At 35.8% G+C, this 23819-nt stretch overlaps 1 protein-coding gene across 1 annotated transcript in view; it reads right to left on the reverse strand.

Moving 5' to 3' along the window:
• Positions 1–23819, reverse strand: part of LOC122401151 (lachesin-like) — a 136675-nt gene that overhangs the window by 31741 nt on the left and 81115 nt on the right. Inside the window, exons 3-4 of the mRNA XM_043403111.1 lie at positions 13691–13849; positions 1344–1472 (exon numbers count right to left, since the gene is read on the reverse strand). Of these exons, the coding sequence (XP_043259046.1) occupies positions 1344–1472; positions 13691–13849 (288 nt within the window). The remainder of the gene's footprint in view (positions 1–1343; positions 1473–13690; positions 13850–23819) is intronic.

Raw genomic sequence — 23819 nt, forward strand, 5'->3', positions numbered from 1 at the left:
CAATTTCTTGACTGAGGCTTCGTTAAAAAGTTATTAAAAAATTAAATTAAGAAATTACAAATCATTCTGAAAAAATTACTTTTGGTTGCAGGGGTCGATTACAATTATTTTTGGTCATTATACATACCTCCGAAATCCTATGTATTTTCTAGAAAAAAATTCAGTACGGGCGAAACTTTAAATGTTAATAACTTATTAATGAAGCCTCCACCAACAAATTAGTATTCTTGATTTTCGTCTTATTTTGGCCTGTAGAATCTCCCATTAAAATTCTTCCCAGGTATGGCCGAACACCCTGCATATTATTTTAGTTCTACGTAGATGCACCTAAGAATCACAATGGAACAATATTTGTATTAATAGGGAGGATCTTGAGTTCCTATAGTCTCATCTTATATCCGCCATTACTTAAAAACAGACGATGATTTTGACAATAGAAGTTGTAACTACCCTATAAAAACAAAAATTAGAAACCGATTTCCACCCTCTATTGTACGGTATACAAACAGAAATGTATATCGATATGTCAACAGCTAAAATGAGCAATGTGATTCATATTGATGTAAAAAAATGGTTTCCAAGATCGAGTAGATTACGAAATGACGTTCAATTTCAGCACAAAGTTGGGATTTCGAGAACCGTTATTTTAATCAATCCGTGACAGTGTCGACAGGTCGGTTCGTGACAGCAGAGCTTCGCCACGGGCAGAAAATATTTAAGGCACCACTTCCGTCCCGGAAACAATGGTCCTCTGCCATCTGCCATTCACGATGTCCCAAGTGGCGTCGTTATATGCTATGCTTTCGCGACATATTCACGGCCACCTTGCGAAACCTCAAATTGTATTTTCGAGCATGCGTGTCTAATACCCTCTCCCCCGCCCCTCTCCAACAGTCGTTCTTCACCATCCAACATCGTTAGTGCTCGTAACAAGATAGATTTATGACACGGTCATGAATTGCTCGCCATTTTTCTCTCGAAAGATTTCGGTTCATAACGTACGGCCGACCCGCAAAAATAGAGCTGTTTATTATTCATAATTTTTTAAATTTAGTTCCGTTCTATAATGCGAACCTAGGAGTTTTTAGAAAATTAAATTTTTAAATAAAAGTTCACATTCGTGGTTTTCTAAACCTAGTTAAACCAGAATAATTCTTTTCTATGGAATACAATCAGGCTGTAGTGCCTCGGTTGTGCTTCAGAGCGGATCAATTTAAAATCCAATTAGTAAGTAATTAGGTTCGAAGGTACTTGTGTGTACTTCCTCTTTATCGGACGCGACTTTAATAAGAGACGTTTCACCGGACAATTGTATGAAGAAGGGTATGATTTAGGCTACTTACAGTGAACAACGAGGACGATCCTCTTGCTGACTGTCGGCGGGACTCCATTTGTAGCTATGCAGAGATAAGCTCCCATGTGAAGACGCGTCACCCGCGTTATTTCCAGCTTCGAACCCTCGATACTTTCCACTAAAACCAAACACAAAATTGTACAGAAATAAACATTCATTTTATTCGTCGCGTTACTGGGGGTGCAAAGGTGAAAAGAATTATAAAAGGATTGGTAGAACTCATTGTTTTCCTGTACTGTTGACCTATCAGAATCATAACATATTTTAATAAGCCAAAAATTTTTTATCAGTAGAAGTATCAGATAAAAAACTTTCACAAAAAACAAACATAAAATTGTACAGAAATAAAAATAGAGATAAATAAGTTTATTCATCGCGTTAATGGGGGTGTAAAGCTGAAAAGAATTTTAAAAGGATTGGTAGAACTCATTGTACCGTCTCTATACTTCATTTTCTGTACTGCTGACTCATCGGAATCATAACATATTTTAATAAGCCAAAAGATTGATTCTTTACCAGTACAAGTGTCAGATGAAAGACTTTCTAGGTTTTGATCTGGAAAGAGCAGAACGTTCAAGAATAATTTAGTAAAAGAGTCACTCTGGAGAATCTAAAAAATTCACAATGTCAGGACTCGTACGTTCCTGAACTAACAGCTATGTTTCGACTGCACACACGAGATCCAACATTCATAAGTTTCCGAATTGCACACATAGGGTCAAACTGGTGAACAGCAGTCAAAGGAAGGCTCGAAAACGACATAAGGCACAATCACGCTAAAACTGAAAATATTAGGTCAATGATTTCTCAAGGTTGATTGAACCGAAAGCAATGTTGCGCTGCTTTTAGTATCCATTTCGATGTCTGGTTTCGATATTTGTTCAGCGAGATGGAACATGCGTAGGTTCACGTGAGAGAGCACCGTTGACGAGAAAGGATGCAAATTGGATAACGATTTTATGAAATGTAGGGGTTCCGCAAAGAATACTGTGTTAACCTGCTATGAAATTGCCTATCTCGTACACTCCTCTTTGTAAATGCGAAAATAAATTTTCTTTTTAAACAGTGAAAGTAAATCTCACCGAATATTAATATGGAGGGATTTTTATTGTGGCTTGTCCAGTTCAGTAGAAACTAATTTCAATACTTTAATAGAATAACGGAAGATGAACATTTTTTTATTCTTTTTGTATTATATTCGTGGCAGTCTATTATAATTTTATTTTCTATATTAGGTAATGTTTACTATTTCTACTATCGTTGCATAAAATAAACATCTGTGACGTGAAAAGACGTTCAAGATAGAGTAATAGAAATCGTGTATGTATTACATTACATCGTTACGTAAGCTTTAACTATAAAGTTTGGTCGCTATATTTTCGTGAAAAGTAAAGTTGGTTTATTTTTTAATAATTATGCTGCAACTATATTATCTATTGGTAAACATTCAAACCGCCAGGAGTCGTTTGAGAGAGGGATATGCTGAACACAAATAGTACAGCCTCGCAGGCAAAAACGGTAAACGCGGCCGAGAGATCTAATTAGACTACCCGAAGGAACAGGTAAATAGTGTAACCAACTCTAAGCGTTTATGCTGCTACATCATTATAACGAGACGGTGTGTAAGAAGACGTCCATTGTGGATTGAGATTTTCCACACTGTTGGAAGCAAAATGGAGAGAACTGGAGTTGATTCTAACTTAATTGGCCGTTCAAGACCAGTTGGACCATCGGGGAATCATGTTGGACAGGAATTTCGTTTCTGTGTCTAAAGATATGCTCTTCCTAAATCTTACCAGTAAGATTAGATATGGTAACAAGTACATATGTACGTTTGTTGGGCTAAGCGAAAATTATACGATATAGTGTACAGTTTAACTAAGACCTCGAATATGTCTATAGATTTACTTGAAAGTGTGTACGTTCGCTAAGATTACGTTTATACTGTAGCGTTTGCGTTACAGTAGTCCCTCGATTATCCTACTGAATAGGGGTTGTGTAGTCGTGGGCGTTGGAAACTTTTTTCAAATATATTAATTGAAATTTAAAAAATTAGACAAAGCCATACATCTAAGTGAAATCAATTACGACAATTTAACCACACGTTCAAAATTGTTTACTTTCTCCGTTACAATTTTATCTTACAGAAAGCGCTGTAAATTTTGTTGTTGCTCGAACGAACAACGAGCGAAGCTATTTTTAAACAATTTTTGCATTTTCATCGCCGCGTATTCACCGTTGGACAAATACGAATGCCCAATTTTATTCTAACGCGCATCAATGCCGCTTCATCGACAATACAATTAATTAGGTAAATTTCATTACATTTCAACGCCGTGAACACACTTCACAATTTCGCAGCGGAGTTTAATCAATAACTATGGTTCAGTGTACCTCGATTAATTGTCTTGGACTTCGAAATTGTTTCGAACAGCTATACTATGTACCGATTTAACTAGATCCGTCGAAAATTCCCGAAATTAAAATACATATACTACTATGCGCTCGAAGTGTTCCGTTTAAATTGATCGACGCAAATATCCCCGGAACAATTGGCGTTAACTCTGATAATGTTTGCGCAGCCAATTATATAACGAACAAACATATTATTTTCGAAAGAAAACCGTGTTTGTTAATAACAATCAACCAGTAACAGTATTACAAAGGTTAGTATCCACAATTTCAAATATAAATTCTGCGAAGATATTGAAGGTCAAAAGTAAGTACGTCAGAGAAATAATCTGTGTTCAAGAGTTTGTTATTGATATTAGAATGAAAATATTTGTCCAGATATTTGGGAATCATTTTAAAAGATTTATAAAGTAATGTTTAAAAAACAGGGGATGTTAATTTGTAAGTAGTTGATGCATCGTTGGAACAATGAGACTCTTCGTACGAAACTTCAGCTTCATAGAATATTCGATCCTTCTGACTAATGACAAACACATTAGAAAGTACAAACTACTCCTATCCCAGAAATGATCACGCATCAAATGTGGCTCATAGAGTTAATGAATTAATTAATGAAGGCTTCGTATGAAAAGAAATTCTAATTCCTTCGCCAAATGATCTGATTAATTGGAAATAAAGGAAAGAAATTATAGAAATTTCGCTTTATGGAATTTTAATTAGATATTCAATGGAAATTGAATGAAAATTTACTTTGTCCGAATGGAGGAAAGGATATCAAATTTTTTCAGAGATAACAGATTCTGTAAAGTGTAGGAACCAGAATTTCTGATTAAATAATTTCCATCCAGAATATTAATTACGTCCATTCGCTTCGATCGTTCTAAAATATTGATTATTATACCTCTCAAAAGAAAAATTATGTTCCTATAATATTTTACCCCATCGTCAAAATCAAGTTAAATGGGACACTCTGCGTTCTGCGTATTTCAAAATTATCTTAGAATACCGAAATCGTGCCACACAGCGCAATTCTACTAAACGCACGATGGAAAGAGAAGCACCTTTGTAATTAGTCAAAAGAACATTCCTTTCATACGGTTCGTTGCATTCATTCGCCACAAACGAACGGAAAATGCACGTCTTTTTAAACGCTGGTCGAACAGAATGTTCAGCCCGTTGAAATTTCATTTCACGCGTCGAGCTGTTCACCCTTAGGTAATTACGAAAGCATTGTCTCGAACTGTTCTGAAATTACTGACAGGAATCCTCAACAAGGAAGACTTTGTTCTTCATTTTTCTCTATCAGAGCTTTCTCATACGCCAGCTGCAATATGACGAAACCCAGGAACGGACAAGAGAGGAGAAAACGGTGTACAAGACCGACGGAATATTTTATTTTTCACCCTACTTATCGCCTAATGGAATCGCGATCGAACGTTCTACGGAAACGACGGCTGAAGAACAGGAAGCGAATGAGGAGAATAAAAGAAGTAACGACAAATGCTTAAAACGATTCCTCAAAACCGAGCACGGACGATAAAAGATTCATCCGGTGAATAAATCACCGGAAATTCATTCGTATCTTTCGTCTGTCGCGGGAAATCCTTTCGTCTTGCTTTTACATTCCTCGTAGCAACGACGAAGGACGAAAATACTCCAACGTGAGATTCGATAACCCCGTTACAACGTCTTTCCGAATATCTGAAGGTTTTGCACATTCAATTTACGGTATTTTCGAAGTATTCGATTAGACCTGGTTAAAGATGCTATTCGACAATTAAATATCAGAGACCGTTCGAGAAATGTAAAGTAAATATACAGTTCCGCGCGAACGTAACCACAGACTATAATTTCTAAAATTTGATCTCTTCTATTTTATTTGTAGATTTGGAAATGGATCTCGTGGGAGCATTAGTCTAGTTTAGTCTCTAATTTGTTTATTTTCAATGAGTTAAATTTACGTCGAATCGACTGCGATAAAGTAAATGCGTGCCATTTTGGTAAATTTATTTTAATTCATTGCAAATTAGAGAAACGAGAAATAGTTTCGAAACGGATCCGCGTCGAACGCTCGAAAGTCGAAAAAGACGCAGCATAGTTTAGGCTGTCAAGACTCGCGTTCAAAAACGTAGTGAGTTCTCAGCGAAAACAAAACTTTGTAAAAGTTTTCGCGCTGTCAACATTGTTAAGGCTTCCACAACTTTCGAATCTTGCGCAATCAGCAGAGATCTTCGGATATCCGAGTCTTTCGAAACCTGATACGATTTCCAGAACCTTAAAGAATTTCATGACTTTATACGTCTTCGGAGCCATCAAAATTTTCAAGGCTTCCGGAGGTTTCATCGTCTTTAAAAGCTTCGAATGTTTGAAGACAGTCAAGCAATTTAAAGATTTTAAGACTTCCGTAACTTCTTCGGAGCTCTTATAAATTTTTAGAGTTGCAAGAATAGGTATTTGATATATTCGAAACCATTAAAGATTTTTACGATCGGTAAACATTGCTTGAAGTTTGATCTTGCAATTTTTTGGAGTCGTCAATCTTTCAACTTATACACACAGATTCAAAAGTATCAGACACTATATCCGTACAACTTCAACGGTTCAGGTCCCATGTCTGGTCCTAATTCATGTGACCGTTTAAAACCTTGATGAGGTTAATAATTTTTGATTCTAGAAGTTGAATGAAACTTTGACCAGTATCGATACTTCTCTCTTAGTTGTTATATATTAAATATTTAATAATCTGATGTGTATATTTAATAATTTAGCGATTTATTTTAAAATACGAGGACTAAATCGTAAGTGAAATTCTATTCAGAGTCTTGATATTCGAGTTGAGGTCGAAAGGGACAAGAGTTTGAAGGTTAAGAACGGAGGTTGGGTGAAATGCAAGGTGAGAAGGGAGAAACGAGGGAAAGGGTAGGTTAACCCTCTTGCTTACGCACCTGTACACGGTACAATTCAAACCGTCCCTTGCACTTCCGGGCACAATTAGTCAGGGAACAGGGTTGAACAGAGGCGCGATGGCGGCGAGAAAGGTGTACGGGAGAATCGGAGAAATGGCGTATCGAGCAAAGAGCGTACGAAGGCGAGGCGACCGAGTAATTCGTACTAGAGCCACGGAATGGTAATTAAGGGGAGAAAGGACGGAGAAAACGACCGACGCTTTGACAACTCAAAAACAGAAGCCCCTCTTCGCGTCGATTTCGCCCGAACGAGCAGATAAGGCTGCATATCTCCGCACCGAGCATATCGATTTCCGAATTCTACAACCGGACCAAGTTCCTTACTCGTGCGATTTTAGCCAGCGGCTACAACCGTTCGTTTATATAATTGAAGTATCGAAGTATTAATTGAGGATCTATGTAACGAAGCTTAATTGGTAGGCCGGCCAATGGAGGGGATTAATACGTTCGTCGGAAGATCGTGAGAGCTATTGTCTGAGAAGCTTGTCTGAAACGATTCGTGTCAAGTATGTTTCACTGGCTATTGGTTAAAAAAGCACCAAAGTTCTAAAATTACATCGAATTAGATCTTGTACAGAATTTTTCAGTCGCAAAATTTTGGGTTCATTTTCTACTATTAATAGAAAGAGATCGTGTTCTTTTCGAGACGTAAACACTTATTGATTGCGACAGAGTATTTTAAAAATATTTGGAAATTACTGAAAATAATTTCTGTTTGTAATATAACAAGCATCACTTCCTTTTTTTTGGTTACGAAATGCGAGAAAATTCGACACGTTTGAAAATAATACTTGGAAAGTTCTGCAACCGCGTGATTTTTTTGGTGATTTATAGAATCTTTGACACAGTAGAACACAAGTTCCTAATAACTGGGCATAGCTTCATGCCCAGTAATGATTCCGTACTGGCGGGAAAAAGGAAAAAGACACGATAGCTTTGGTACCAAAGGATTTTCTCAAAATTGATATACGAGGTTGACACAACGTAAAAGTCAAAGTAATAAATATAGAAACAATAGAACTTTGAAACTTAAGTAGTATTATAGAAAAGTGATTAGAGACTTACGAGCTAAATATAACTAAATTCAAACAATTGAAATTAGTCTTCAATTTATATTGAAACAAATTATGTTGTAATGAGTTGTTTGGGAATAAAAAATCATTTAATTAAATAGTTAGCTTGTTAATGTTAATAAAGCAACTAAGTAATATAATTCAGAAATTCAAATTTAGACCCACTCTACAAGATGGTCGAAAATGCATAAATTGACAAACTTAAAATTAATCTTCAATTTTTATTGAAACAAATTATGTTGTAATGAGTTGTTTCGAAATAAAAAATCATTTAATTAAATTGTTAGCTTGTTAACGTTAATAAAGCAACTGAATAATATAATTCAGAAATTCAAATTTAGACCCAGTCTGCGAGATGGTCGAAAATGCAGTAGAGCATGTAAAACCACAGCGTAAGTGCATAATCTCATAAGAAGAAAATGTACAGCGAACATTCAGCAAACTGTAGTTGATACTGCGCAAGAATTAAGAATTAATTGTATGTAGTGATTTGATGTCGCACTGTTTAGACAGTATTAAATTATTTGAACGTATCAGTGTCATAAAATTTCTTATCGTATAAATACACTGCAAAGGTGGTAATAGATTGTTTACGTACTAGAAACGTAAAAGATTTGATCAGCACGATCAGCTGACCTAAATTCCATCAAAGATTGACTAGATGAACTAGAAATAGCGGCAGTAATAGAAAACATAATAAGAAAAACAAACTGTCACAATCTTTAAAAGATAAGTGAACATCAATTCCGAAACAATGCATTAATCACCTTAGCGAGTCAATGCTTCGAAGATGTAGAACAGTGATTGTTGCAAAGGACATGACAACAGACTATGGAAACCTAATCACAGTTTGAACACTGCTGAACGCGTATATGTCATTACATAGGGTGTATTCAAGTTGAACGATCAAACTGTGCCAGGAAGTTCTGTGAATCCAAATAAGATGACACTATTCTGTAATCATAGGCTCGAAATAGCTTCGTTTAAAAGTTATTATAAAATTGTTCAAATAAAGAAACCGGTAACTAGCTTGCTGTACATTATAATAAAAAAATAAGTAATGTTTGTAATATGTTTATTTGATACATCACATACTAGGTATGATCAAAGATAAATAAATCGTAGAAGCGATTGAGAATAAATATGCAACAGAAATTGATTGGCATGATCAACGATGCACTCAGAGACATTTGCACGATCGTCACGAAATTTGTATAGCGCTGAATTAAAATTTTTAACCGTGTCAATTTTGCAATCAGTGTCAATGGCAGTCGACATTTTGATATGAAGAATTAATTGTAAGTAAATATTCATGCCATGAATATGATATAACTTTTATTTGTACCGTCATAATTTTTGAATATGTTTGAAATCAACATTTATATAATATTTTCAGTGTATTTTCGTTCACAAAACAAACTGTCACAGTTCGATTATTTAACTTGGGGACTCTGCGGATATTATGCACAACTCGCGTTTAAATTTTCAACATGTCACTTTATATTAGCCATGTCCTTAATATTTCGATGCTATGAAAATAAATTCAGGTGCTCAAATTATCCGAATTTCGGTTTTTTCAAACTAATCAATGATCGAGCGTATCACTTTCGTAGATAAAAGCAAAAATCCGTAGTCTAAACGATCTCAATTATGCTCAAATTTGAGCACGTATGATATCGAACGACGTTAAATCCACGATATGGTGTTTCATGAAATTGAAGACAATGACTGACAGTACATCTGTTGGCACTGTACATTAATGTATTGCAACCGTATGCCCATCAATTACACCACAAAAGCTTCACCGCATACAAGGGCCAATGCATGAATGAAATCACTGGTAATGGACGAGAACAACGAAAACAGCTTGAGACAAATTGTAACGAAACGTACGAGTCTGTCGCGTAGATATCGATCATCGTCGGGAACTCGAAAAGATTTATTTATCACTCGGAAAAATTGTGCTCTCCCGACGGGTTACATTCGTTTACATTCGTTACGAAACCTTCCTTCAAATATTTGTGAAAAATGGCAGAATGTAAATGTTCTCATTTAAATTTCCCAGTATAGGGAAGTAGAAAGTTGCCTTTATTTACTCTACTAAATTTTACACTCGCACAGACCCCTTGCTCACTCTACTGAATTGTACAAAAGTTTCGATCGCTGCTTTTCACACGACTGGATTCTGCTGGGGCAGAATTCTGTTTCTACGTCCGTCATCAAATTCGACTGAAGCGACACTTTAATTCCATTAGCAGTATCAAAACTTACTAATTACCTGCATAAAACTTATTGCATAACTGTCATTGCATTAAAGCGAAAGCACTTTATCCATTGAATTCTATTGATATAATGCTTCACTTAGGCTCATTCTGGCTAATAAACTCAATTAAACTGTACTTTCATCGACGTTGTTAAAGTTTACCGAAAGAGACACTTTTACTGACTGTGCTCAATTCTGCCCAAGTATTGAACTAATCAAGGCCACAATATTAAAATTGAATACTTGTTCGTAAAAGAAATATAAAATTTCGTATCTGGTGGCTACTCAAATGATGTCGAGAATCATTTAATTGTAGTAGCAATCAAAAAGACAACTATCTGCAAAATTATAAATTCCTTTACTAATTGCAGTAGAGCTTGAACGAGTGAAACGACTAAAACATTTCCACAGTCCTATCTCCATGTTATCGTTTAAATCCAGGATCCTGCTAATTAAAGACCGCTTGGTCCAAATCACAGTAGTCAATTATCCAACGAGTATCGAGCGATCATATCTACGGAGCGCACGGGCTCGGAGAAACAGTTTCATCCAGCTGTCAAACCTCGCCTGACGTGTCTAGTTTCGCAATAAAGATCTGGCGCAATCAGAGAAGCAAGGAATAAGGCCGAACCGTCTGTCACGCCTTTATTCGCCAAGCAGGAGGACCGGTGTAAGGTATGCGTTTCTCTACGAGCAAAGTGGCAATATACGCGGAACGAGGCAAGGGCGAGTGAAGAGTAACAATGCGAGCGGAGAAAAGAAGACTAGTGCAGATAAAAGGAAAAAAGGAAGAACTCCTCTCTGCTGGATCGCGAACAGAAGCGACAAAGAGTTCGGTGCAAGGATCTGTAGGAGCCATCTTAGACTAAAGGTGACGAATTGGCGGCTCGCGTGTCGCTCGAGGCCTGTACCCCCACTTTTCTGTTCCGCGCAGGCGCAGTGGGACTACCCCCTCTACTCAACAGAGGTGGGACCAAGGCCCGCGTGGCAGCTATGACTCATAACTAGTGTGGGACTCTGATAGTGGGGTTCTTTTAGACCAGGACTGAGGAACTTGCGGTCCTTACCAGTTGACTTCTACAAGTATACAGTGAGGAGTAAAACTGAATACACGTACGATATTTCAACAAAAATCATTTTTTATTCAATATGTGCATGTAGAATACAAAAAAGACAAAATACTTAGTATTGTCTACAATCTTCTGGCTTTTAAAAACAAATTTAACATTTGCGATGCCATTATTATTTCGCTTTGTAGAATTTTTTTTTCGTGTGGTCAGTTTTGTACCGCAATTAATTTTGAGTAAACATTTCGAATTTTGGTACACATAATATTTTGTTCATAAATCTTTAACCTTGATACGTTTATACATACTTAATACTACATTTTCGTAATACTATGATGTAATAGAATACCATTGTTCTTGCACTCTTTGCTACAAATCAGTCATCGTTGTTAAGGGAGCATTTATTTTCTAACTTCATTTTTAAGTATGCTCATACATTTTCAATCGGGGTTATGTTTGGGTTTTGAGCAGACCATTTTATGGTTTAAAATAGTTGAGTTTGCAGCCAAATTCATCAAGTTGTTCGCACAATACCTAGGAGTTGGAATACAACATCACGTATACTAGTTCACTGTACCTTCTATTCGATATACTGAACAACCCTACAGTAATATACCCCCACACTATAAGTGAACTATCATCAAATTTCACTGTTTGCTTCACATAACGCGGTAAAAGAGCGATAAATCTTGCTTTTTTTTAAATCAACGACGTCCATTCGATGAAATTCGATTGATTTTTGATTCGTTGGCAATAATTACTTTTTTCCATTGCTCCATATTCTTTCTTAAATGTTTTTTTGAAAAATTCAAACGGGCCGTGATATTCTTTTTTGATGGGACAGGTACTTTTTTCCTCAATTGCTGTAAAATTGGTTTCTATTAATGCTCTTCGAACTGTCCACTTACTAATTTCCTTTAAAACATCGCTTTCTAATAGCTTTGCAATCATTGATGTTGTCGTTGCAATTCTGAAGTAATATATCTTGTCAATGTTCTCTTATCCTGACAAGATAATAATTTTGGACGATCTCCAAAAGATACGAGGACTTCATTACATTTTCTCCGCATTTTATGTACAACTCCCTGACTAACAGCAAATTTTCTAGCAATTACTTGCGTTGATAAACTCAATATTAATTGGAAAATGATGTTATTTTTTATATCTTTAGATAATGGTTCCATGACGTTATATTGATGCGATTCTATTGTACCAGAATATTGCAAAAATGTAGTATTAAGTATGTCTAAACGTATTGAAGCAATTATCAAGGTTAAAGGTTTATGGACTAAGTATTGGTTTGGCAACTAAGTAATTGCAGATTTTTTTAATAAAATTAAAGGCAATTTTTCATGGAACGAAATAACTTTAGTTAGTAACGTATTGTCCATTTTTAACAATGACCTTTTGCCATCTTTCAGGCAACATCATAATTTTATGTTCATAAAAGTTCTGGTTTTTATCGGCAAAAAACTGAACCGAGTGTGATTTGATATCATCATCATTATTTAAATTTTTACCTTTGAAGTTTTGCAAATAACGAAACAAATGATAATTTGACGGCGCAAGGTCAGGACTATATGGTGGATGTGACAACACATCCAAACCAAGCTCCACTAGTTTTTGCCGAGTGGCCAAAGATGTATGTGGCCTTGCATTGTCATGATGAGGCACAGTATTTTTACAATTTATCAATTCTGGCCGGTTTTCTTAAATTGCATTATTCAGTTTAGTTAGCTGTTGAATGTACACATCTGAGTTGATCGTTTAGTTGCGTGTGTAAAAGTTCAAAGTAGACGATTCCTTTGTAATCCCACCAAACTGATAACATAATGTTCTTTACACACATAAATATCAACTTTGGTTGTCGTTTGAGCTGGTGCATCTTGCTTGCTCCACGATCATTTTCGATTGACATTATTGTAAACAACTCATTTTTCATCTCCAGTTGTCAATCATTCTAAAAATGGATTATTTGCAGAAGTGATACAACGAAATATGACGAAAATGCTCGTTTTGAGTTTTCATTGTTCAACCAACGCCAAAAAAAACTACACGATGGATCGATTAAATGTATTTTCTGAATGATGATTAAAGTACTAACTATCAGAAAACAACATGGATTTGATGTTTCGAATTCATACAAATACGTAACAATTCAACTAAAGCTATGTATCAGTGAAATCCGCAATTACATAGTGGCCAAACCCATATTAAGTGTACCAAAATGTGAAATGTTTCCTAAAAATCAGTTTCGGTGCAAAAAGATTGACATCACAAATGTTAAATTCGTTTCGAAAAGCCAATGGATTGTAAATAATACTAACTATTTTGTTTCTTTCGTATTATACATGCAAATATTGAATCAAAAATTACTTTCGTTAAAATGTCGTGTGAGTGTTCAGCTTTGCTCACTGTATACCGAATTCCCAATCGATCTGTCATCGCAGCGAGACTAATTGACGAAAGGGAAAGAAGTTCATCAGACCTGGGTGGGGGGATAAGAAGGGTGGAAGGTTTTCAGCCCTGTTTTAGACCATCTGGAGAGTACGTACCCTCGTGCCAGTTTGACAGGGTGATCGTGCCTCCTGCTTCACGACGCCACGAGACCTTCGGTTCCGGGGTGCCCGTCGCGGCACACCGTAACGTCACGTTGCTCCCCTCCCGCACCACCATGTCCGTGCTGGTAAGGTAGTCCAGGATATCCGGGGGCACTGAAACAATGACCACATTGCAATGCTGTCAACCCACCACCCACGCGTACGCGCGTACCGGCACGCTCCACCGCGACGCCGTTCGCCCGGATAGATGGCTATCTGGCCAGATCTACCGATGTTTCGATATATATTCGCAAATATTCTACGCCAGGCGAGCATGCTGGTCCAGCCACCGACGAATGTGACTGTTCAGCGCACGGGAATCCGATCGTAAAACCTCGAATCCGCTCGAACTACCTGACACTGCCATAAGTTCCGTTACAAGTACGTCGGTGCCATTGTGTCAGGTCATCCTATGAGTAATAGCAATATTTTACCTCTTTTCGAACGACGCGATACGAAATAATTTATTTCCCATCGATAATCGCGATCCGGGTAGCTGCCAATGTAATTTGAGCGATTCGAGGGATAGGTACATTCGAACGATATTGTTATTAATACAATGCTCGTTAACGATCATTTTTTGAATCTTGTGCGAATTGTAATATGCCTGAAATTTTTAATTTTAATTAGAAATTGTATAAAATACCAGGAATTCAACGAACAAAAATTTTACATTTACGAAATTTTGTGGAATATTCGAGTATCGTTTTAAATCGTTTGCGAAAGCGGGGGAAATTTCCGATTCGAAACAATTATAAATTTTCTGGGTCTAAGTTGATTAAAACCTTGCAAGCAGGAGAATTGAATGGCCATCACGACCCTCTGGCGTGCTCGACTCCCCTCGTCTTAACGCGCACGACAAGGGTGTGCGATGATCTTTTGTTTTGCAGCATTGGCTCGCCATAATTGGCCGCGCTCGGGGACTTTAATCGCCATTTTAATCGCAGAAGGGAAAGTGTTTTGTTACGCACGGCCTGGAAATTTAATGGTATATCGCGAAGTGTGAAAATAATCGTGTCCGGGTATTTCAGTTTATAATAACAGAGCTCTCGACTTTAGGCGAAGGTAAGAGAAACGAGGAGTTAATGCATTCACAAAACGGTAGAGAATTTATTACGGTTCGCTAGACTTTTCATGTCAGTATCGACAATCTGTAATTATATTTCGGAGGAAATTTATTAATTTAAATGGCGTATTTAATTCAACGAAATATGTGTTTTCAGGAATGAATTGGAATTGCAGTTGAAGCTACAATAGAAACGTGATTCTGGCCACAGGGTTGAAACTGATCTCCATTGTGTATGTAAATACCAAATTATTTTTATTTTTGGTAATCATAGCTAGACTGTAGAGGTTTATGTCAATAAAATATGTCAAAATATGTAAGTAACATATATCAAATATGTGTCATATTATTAATTTAAATCAAATATGACATATGTCGAAATATACAGAAATATGCAAAATATATTCAAAATATGTTCCAATAATTTTATTGCTTAAAAATAATAAATAATAATAAATAAATAATAATATCGATAATAAATATCAAACATAATTTAAATTACAATACGTTACGAGTATTTTTTCAATATTGTCAAGAGATAGTTGATGACGTTTGTCATTTAAAGTCAATTTATAAGTTGAGAACGAACGTTCAACATTACAAGATGTTCTTCAACAATCTGACCTCGTAAAATTCGTTTCGGTAAAACCTGTCATATAAAAAATATATTTTTAAGGACCTCTAGTAATGAAATAAACTTCTATTTAAGTTTCACTCTCTTATCTATTTCCTAGGATCATATGCATTTGCATAAACAACCACAGCCTAATAATAATATGTACACAAAATATTTAACAGTGTTCGAATGACGTATATTATTGTGTATATGTATGTATAATAATAATAATAATAATATACATTTTATTCGGGGTGCTCGGCCACCCCTGGGAAAAATTTTAATGGGAGATTCTAGAGACCAAAATAAGACGAAAATCAAGGATACTAATTTGTTGATTGAGGCTTCGTTAAAAAGTTATTAATGTTTACAGTTCCACAACGATAAGAAATATACCGGGTGGCCGGAAATATTTCTATAACTTTTTAAAGAAGCCTCAATCAGTAAATTAGTATCCTTGATTTTCGTCTTATTTTGGCCTCTAGAATCTCCCATTAAAATTTTTCCCAGGGGTGGCCGAACACCCTGTTTACAGCGTGGGGCACATACCATAATAGTCTGTTATCTGTCACTTCCAATAGTTTGATGAAAAAATGTTTCAGACAAGAGTTTATCAGTTTCTGGTCAGTTACAAATCTAGATATAAAAAATGCTAAAGAAAATGTTTTTATTATAAAAAGTCAAGGTCATTTTCATTTTTTTAAATGGCATTGCATATTTGTTGTTTCATATTATTGTAACTCGTGTCAATATCAATTGAACGAACTGGTATATATACCATGATATTCGGTTGATCTCGACTTCATAAATTTAGGTTAAATCAACAGAAACGTTAATATCGAAAATTAATTTACTTCAATTAATTTACAATAAATGTTCGAATTGCAAACCATTTTCAATTAAGGTTCACTCTTTCATCTATTTCCTAGAATAATATGCATTTGCATAAACATCCGCAGTCTAATCATAGCAACCAGTGGAATATTGGTTTAAATTTTGAATTTAATTTCCTGAATTTCCGTGGGATAAAACCGAGTAATATCGAATCGCGAATGATATTTCTCATTAAATACAGAAATTTTTGTTACTTTATTTTTACCGCCGCCGATCCGTTGCTATGAATTCGATAAACGTTTCTCGGAATAAACAATTAATCGAAATTACAGTTATCCAGTAAGAAAGGTGGATGCAATTAAAACTGCAGTTGCGAGCGTATGGGAAATATTAATTACATTATAGCGGAGTGGGGAGTTCCGCGATGACGTCAAAGGAATTTCTCGAACAAGGCGAAAGTAATTCTGGAAAATTGGTTTAAAATACAGGAAATTCAACGTTTTACGGGGAAAAATGTAATTGCATCGTGCGACGAGCCACCGGGATAATATTAAAAAAATAAGCAAGCGTGGCCCGATCAAAGGTTCTGCGTTGGCTGGCTCGAGCCAACAATGAACCGAAATTAAATTTCGCCGCGCGCAAAGCAACGCGGTTCGCGGTTCCTTCGACGTTTCATTAATCGACACTCAACGCTTTCGGAAGTGAGGTTCGCAAGGCGTGAGAACGGAAAACGACCACCGAACGCATTCTTCGCGGGAATTCTGCGGGATGGAAGGAATTTCGTTCGCGGTTTGCTCTCAGCGCCCCAGGAAATAGAATCGAATATTGCCCCCTTGCACGCAGCCATAATGCCTGTCCGATTTTCTATACACCGAATTTACAAATAATTTACTCCTACAAAGACTCCAATAACTTTTAGATATTACAAGAAACTGGAATTCACGCGACGTTGGTTAATGTTTTCGTCCGAGGAAATTGTAGATCCTTTAATCAAGCATTTTATTGGGTTCACAATTATTTCAGGTACATATTCAGAAAAGAGTTTAGTTTATAGGGAGAAAAGTAGAATATGTGTTATTTTATTTTCATACTGTACCGTACGCGTTGAATTGTCTTCTTTTTAAAACGTCATTTTTCAGTACGATGTGAAAAAACCTGTTTCGAAGGAGACGCGTTTAAAGTTTAAGTAGTAAAGCTCACTCCGGAATTCTGTGTCAAGCTCTACGGAAAACGTTATGTCTTTCTAATATTATGAATTTCTGCCTCAATATGTTAGAACTCAATATGTTCTTTTATTAAACCGTAAATGTGGTGCTCCTTTTAAAAAGTTACCACAGGTTGAAGGTCGCAAAAAATTGATTGCATGGAGAAATTATTGACACTAAGTGTATAAAAAAACAAATTTCATAGTTTTTACAAATTAATTTGACTTTTATGATTCTGTTGTATAATTACCAAATATTGTAATTGACCTGTACATAAATTTTCTTAACAATTTTTTATATTAATGGTTTTAATCTAAAAGTGTCATTGTCAACTTATAGTTGTTTGCAAAAATTGAAAAAATTTGTTAATTAATGGTTGGTTCTACGTCGATATCTACGTTTCAACATATAATATTCCTGGTAAACGCTCACGGTAAGAAATAACATACTTCGGAGCACACAAGGCACTTACAATTAGCAGGAAAGGGGGATTTTCATCGTTGAAGGATTAAACTTCTCTAATTGGATAATATAAAGATTATTAGCCTGGAAGTGAAATCGTCGTATTACACAAAATATGAATATTGATAGAATTAGTCTGCCAAAGGAAATCTCAAAGGCAAAATCCATCGTTTTAGTGTTTTGTGTTGACTACTTTCGAAACAATTAGTTCAATGCTAGTAGTTAACACATTTAATATAGATTTGTAAATTCAGATAAATATTTTAAATAAAATTTTAATTGACATAAAAATAAAATATCATGGATTAAATGCTATAACCCGGTAACAGAAATGGCTGGCGTAAATATCTTTCTTTCAAATAGGATTCAATTGTTCTACAGCAGTGTTTCTTAAACTGTGGTCCTCGAGCCTTTGGGAGCCTGCAAGCTCTGAGAAAACACGAAGCATATTATTTAGAGGAATAAAAAAAATTTCCGCGCTAAGACCTTAAAACTTTTAATGACGTTCCGCGCTACACACTTGTTAGAACAAACCTTTTCTCCACAAACGTTATTTAAGTCCAGGTACAGGAACGGGCTAAATATGAAATCGACCCAGAAACTTTAGATTTGTCCAAAACATGTCGTTTTGAACAATATTAGGCACTATTGAAGCGATTCTAAAGATCTCCAGCTCTATTGCTGCACGTAGAGTTTCTACTAGGAAGAAGCTATCGAACGAAAAATATTCAAAAGCTACCACTGACCAAATCCCAGTTTCTCATGGAGATTGCTACTCCTCCAGATAGTCCCTTCCAAGACTGTTTGGTATCCTGTTCTTCTTGTGAGTTTCAAAATACGTGTTCGGAAGATAAAGTACCTCTATAACGAACTCCACGCAAGAAAAGGTCCCCGAGCGTAACTCGAACTTTTCAAGCAGGTTTTGCACGCTTACGGAACTTGTTACCCTAATTAGAATGATAGATGGCCTCAGATGTAGGGAGAGCTTGACGAAACTTTTGTGACATTTAATGGTAAATTTCCGTAGAGTTAATGAACAAGAAAACACAGCTACGTCTACGTCGATGGAAAGATACGTGTGACAAAAAGCACAATTGGTAGCGCGACTCTTTTCAGTCGTACAGAGTTACGACAGGTTATAAACAACAAAAAGGAAGGTATAACGCAAGTCGAAAGCCACGGGTAAATAAACAAGATTCCTACAAGTGTCTACAAAATGATAAACTATTCGTAGAAACTAAATGCTTTCTAAGAGCCATTCAAGAGCAAGTAGTTGACACAAGAAACTACCAAACATACATAATGAAGAACATTTACATAGAGTCTGACAGATGCAGGAAATGCCATGTCGCACGAGAAACAATAGACAACGTAAGAGGATGCAAAATAATAGCAGTAAGACAATATACGAAACGAAACAACCTCTCTGGGAAAATAATATATCAAGAAGTGGAAAAAGTGCTGGAAGTTATACGAGAAACTCGACTACGAATATATACCTAGGGCAGTATTCAAAGACAAAGAACATAGACTTTACTGGGACTGCATGATTATAATATAAATAAATCAATTGCAGATAACAGACTAAACAAAACACTGAAATACAAGATAAAAACAATATCTAATAGACTAATATCTTTCCAAAGAGAATCATTTTATTAAATGTCTATAATGATATTTATTGCTTCGAACGTATTCAAAGACAAGAAACATAGACTTTACTGGGACTGCATGATTATAATATAAATAAATCAATTGCAGATAACAGACTAAACAAAACACTGAAATACAAGATAAAAACAATATCTAATAGACTAATATCTTTCAAAAGAGAATCATTTTATTAAATGTATATAATGATATTAATTGTTTCGAACGTATTCAAAGACAAGAAACATAGACTTTACTGGGACTGCATGATTATAATATAAATAAATCAATTGCAGTTAACAGACTAAACAAAACACTGAAATACAAGATAAAAACAATATCTAATAGACTAATATCTTTCCAAAGAGAATCATTTTATTAAATGTCTATAATGATATTTATTGCTTCGAACGTATTCAAAGACAAGAAACATAGACTTTACTGGGACTGCATGATTATAATATAAATAAATCAATTGCAGATAACAGACTATACAAATCATTGAAATACAAAAAATAAAAACAATATCTAATAGACTAATATCTTTTTAAAGAGAATCATTTTATTAAATATCTATAATGATATTTATTGCTTCGAACGTTTGATAACGCGAATGGTATGATCAATGCGCGGATAATGGGTCTTTATATTTTTATATCTTCCCTTATCGCAAGAGCAATAGTCGTCCCTTTTCGTAATCCTATTAAAAGAAATCTGACAGCGTTAAATCTGGTGGCCAAGGTTGCCACAAAACAGAATCGCCACGTCTAATCCATTTATTTTAAAATTTTGTTCGTAATGTCCTACGCGTATTTTCAGCAAAATGCGGTGTGCACCATCGTGCTGAAACCATATCCTCCTTTTCGTGTTCAGTGGAATATTTTCCCAAAAGCAAAAACGTAGGTAAAAACGTTTCACATGATTCTCAACAATCCCGTACCCCGCGTTTATTGATCATCGGTATTGAAATCCAACAGCTCGTATCCAACGCGAATTTTTTTTGACCAGTAATAAGAATTATGCCTGTTCACTGAACTAGGATAAAAAATATTCGTCGGAATAGCGAAACGTCATTTTAGAAAATTCAAACGAACGTGTTAACGATACAGTATTTCAAGAATCAACTTTCCATGACTAGATAAAATAGAAATGGCTAAAATACTTATTCCTAAACGTGTACACAGAGAGTTAAAAAAATTAGAATGTAATGAGAAGTTTGAGAAACCTTGATCCAAAGTAATCTATTGCAAAGTGGCCTGAAAATTCTTAGAAGCTCGATTTGCACCGTTCGTTTGCCTCGACGCGGATGAGTCAAGCGAATCACTTCTGGTGGAATGGACAGCATCGAAAGAGGACGAAACAACGAAATAAGGCGATGAAATCTACCGAAGAATTGCGTAAATACGACGCTATCGGACGCAAAGCAATTTCACGTAGGCGTCGCAGATCACAAACAGAAATAGCAAGCGACACGCGGCGCAATTCATTTCGTGCTCTGGCTACGTCGGGTGCAAACGCGACAACAGAGGAAAAAACGTCGTATCCGCAGATAGTATATTTATTGATACGGGAAAACAATTGCGTCGAATTTATTATTTCGCACGTGCTCGCTCGACAACGTGTTATTCTCCTTTTGCACTGGTTTTTTTTTTATCCCAGCGACCCATTTCTGAACCGTAGATTGCGCGAAACGCACTTTCATTCCACGAGGTCTCCGAGTAATTCCAATGGCGTTTGCAACATTGCGATCTCTGTCAGGGACGATATTGTTCTAAATGTTCCTTTTAAATTTCCCGTCTTTCTAGTCGACGAAACTGGCTCTATTATTTAACAGTTTTCGGTAAATTGCACTTCATTCGTAAAGGAGAGTCATTCGATAAGTAAAAAGATAAACGGATGTAGGAAAAGTTGTTCTTAAATAATAGGCGTACAAATGAATAATCCAAATTATCTTAAGCAGTTATAAAATCAAGTTTAAAGTCAATAGATTTTGCTGCTCTTTTGCAGTCATATAGTGTTGACATATAGCTAGTTAAAACAAAAGATAGTTTAGCGAAAGGCCCAACATAACCTTCAAAAGTATTCAATTCAGTAGAGTCGAAAATGGCAACAGATAAGGTGCATATCCAACATTGCATTTTTTACGAATTCCAACAAGGGAAAAATGCTGCAAGAGCATGTAAATTGATTTGTTCCTTTCTCGGTGAAGGTGTTGTATCGTATGATGTGTGCGCATTTTGGTTTAAGCGGTTTAAAAGCGATGATTTGAGTCTAACCAAGAAACAACGCCCTGGAGACCCTCGGCGGAGGTGCGACAACGATGATTTGGAACAATTCCTCGCTGAGAATGCGGCACAAACGCAAAAAGAACTTGCAGAACAGTTAGGAGTAACCCAGCAAACGATTTCCAAACGCCTACGTGAGATGGGAAAGATCCAGAAAGAAGGCAAATGGGTTCCGCATGAACTCACTGCACCCAACAAAAATCAACGAGTGGCAGCGTGTCTTTCTCTTCTCAATAAGCAGCGTCGAAAATATTTCCTGTGGAAAATCGTTACGGGCGATGAGAAATAGATACTCTGTGACAATCCGAAACGCAGAAAGTCATGGGTAAATCCCGGCGAAGCATCAACATCGGTTGCAAAACCCAATCGCTTCGGAAAGAAGGTTCTTCTCTGCATTTGGTGGGATATCAAGGGCGTGGTTTATTATGAGTTGTTGGAACCGGGTGAAATAGTTACTGCGGACTGCTACCAACGTCAATTAATCTGCTTGAGTCAAGCATTGGAACGAAAACGTCCGTATACTCACAAAGGAGAACATCCAGTGAAATTGTTGCATGACAACGCCAGGCCACATATTGCTTCCCATACAAAAGACACCATAATGAGTCTTGGCTGGGACGTCTTGCAGCACCCGGCGTATTCACCAAACATTGTTCCATCTGATTATCACCTGTTCCGGTCGATGCAACACGCCTTATTCGATATGCACTTCCAGTCAGTGTATGAGATCCGAAAATGGTTTGACGACTTTATCGGGTCCAAAAACGTAAAATTTTTTCGAGATGGAATTCATCAGCTGCCTGAAAGATAGCTTAAAGTTATAGAAAGTAACGGCGAATACATTGATTGAACAATTCAATTTACTTTCACAATTTAATCATTGAATATGGCTGAAAAAATTTGATTATTCATTTGTGCACCTATAGAAGATCAAATTTTTTTTATTTTAGTTTGTTAATGTTACGGATTACTAATTATCAAAGAGAACACAATCGAAAACGTATATTTCCATCAGTTCAGTGAAATTGCAATCGGTTTTTGCAATTAAACGAATTCTTGTATGTCGAATGGCAAGCATTTTTAATTGCTAGCACGAACAATTACGGAATCAATGATAAGTCAGTGATAACGCATTTGTTTGATTATCGGCGTAGAATTGTTTTCCAACGCAGAAAGTTTTTATTATTTACACGGATAATTACGGAATCAACGATGAATCGCTGGTAACGTTCGATTATTCAAGTAAAATTATCGTCAATTCTCGAATACGGGCTAGTGTTTATTATTTGTACTGGTAATTATGAAATCAACGATCAAACGATAGTAAATGTTCCGATTATTTGAACGAAAATGTTTTCAAATCTGTAGCTCGAATACAGGAATTTTGTTACTATTTGCACAGATTATTCCAGAAAATGGAATTTTCATTTAAAATTAGCTGCCTCAGAAGTAAACAAACAAACATGCTTCGATATACAGGGTGTACCGCATTTTTCCGTATACACTTCAGCAGTGTGTTCTACAAGTAAAACTAAAACTAAAATATTATATAACAAAAAATCCATAAATGCTTTGTTAAGACGTTATAACAAAAATATGAACGGTGAAACTCGATTGAGATTCAGGACATTAAAATAAGAAAAAAAATTTATAATAAAATAAAATCAATGTTTTGCAAGCATTCGATATCGTGAGTTTCTTTGCAATTTACTTAACATAAACTTCAACAATAGTTCAAAATTGTATGACAACAAAAAGTTATCATCGAAGAAAGAATACTTCAGCATCTAAGATAAATGATAGAAACTAAACTCTGATAAAGAAATGTTTAAGTTATTCTACGTTAAAAATATTTTATCCTGCCTCAACTAACAGTTGCCCTTCTTAAACAAAATTTTAGTAAATTTGTTTGTTTTGTAAATAAAAGAACATTACATTTCATATTTTTGTCATAACTTCTTAATAA

Source organism: Colletes gigas, unplaced genomic scaffold (genome assembly GCF_013123115.1).
Source record: "Colletes gigas isolate AHSC1104 unplaced genomic scaffold, ASM1312311v1 Colletes_gigas_Sc00022, whole genome shotgun sequence".
NCBI lineage: Eukaryota > Metazoa > Arthropoda > Insecta > Hymenoptera > Colletidae > Colletes > Colletes gigas.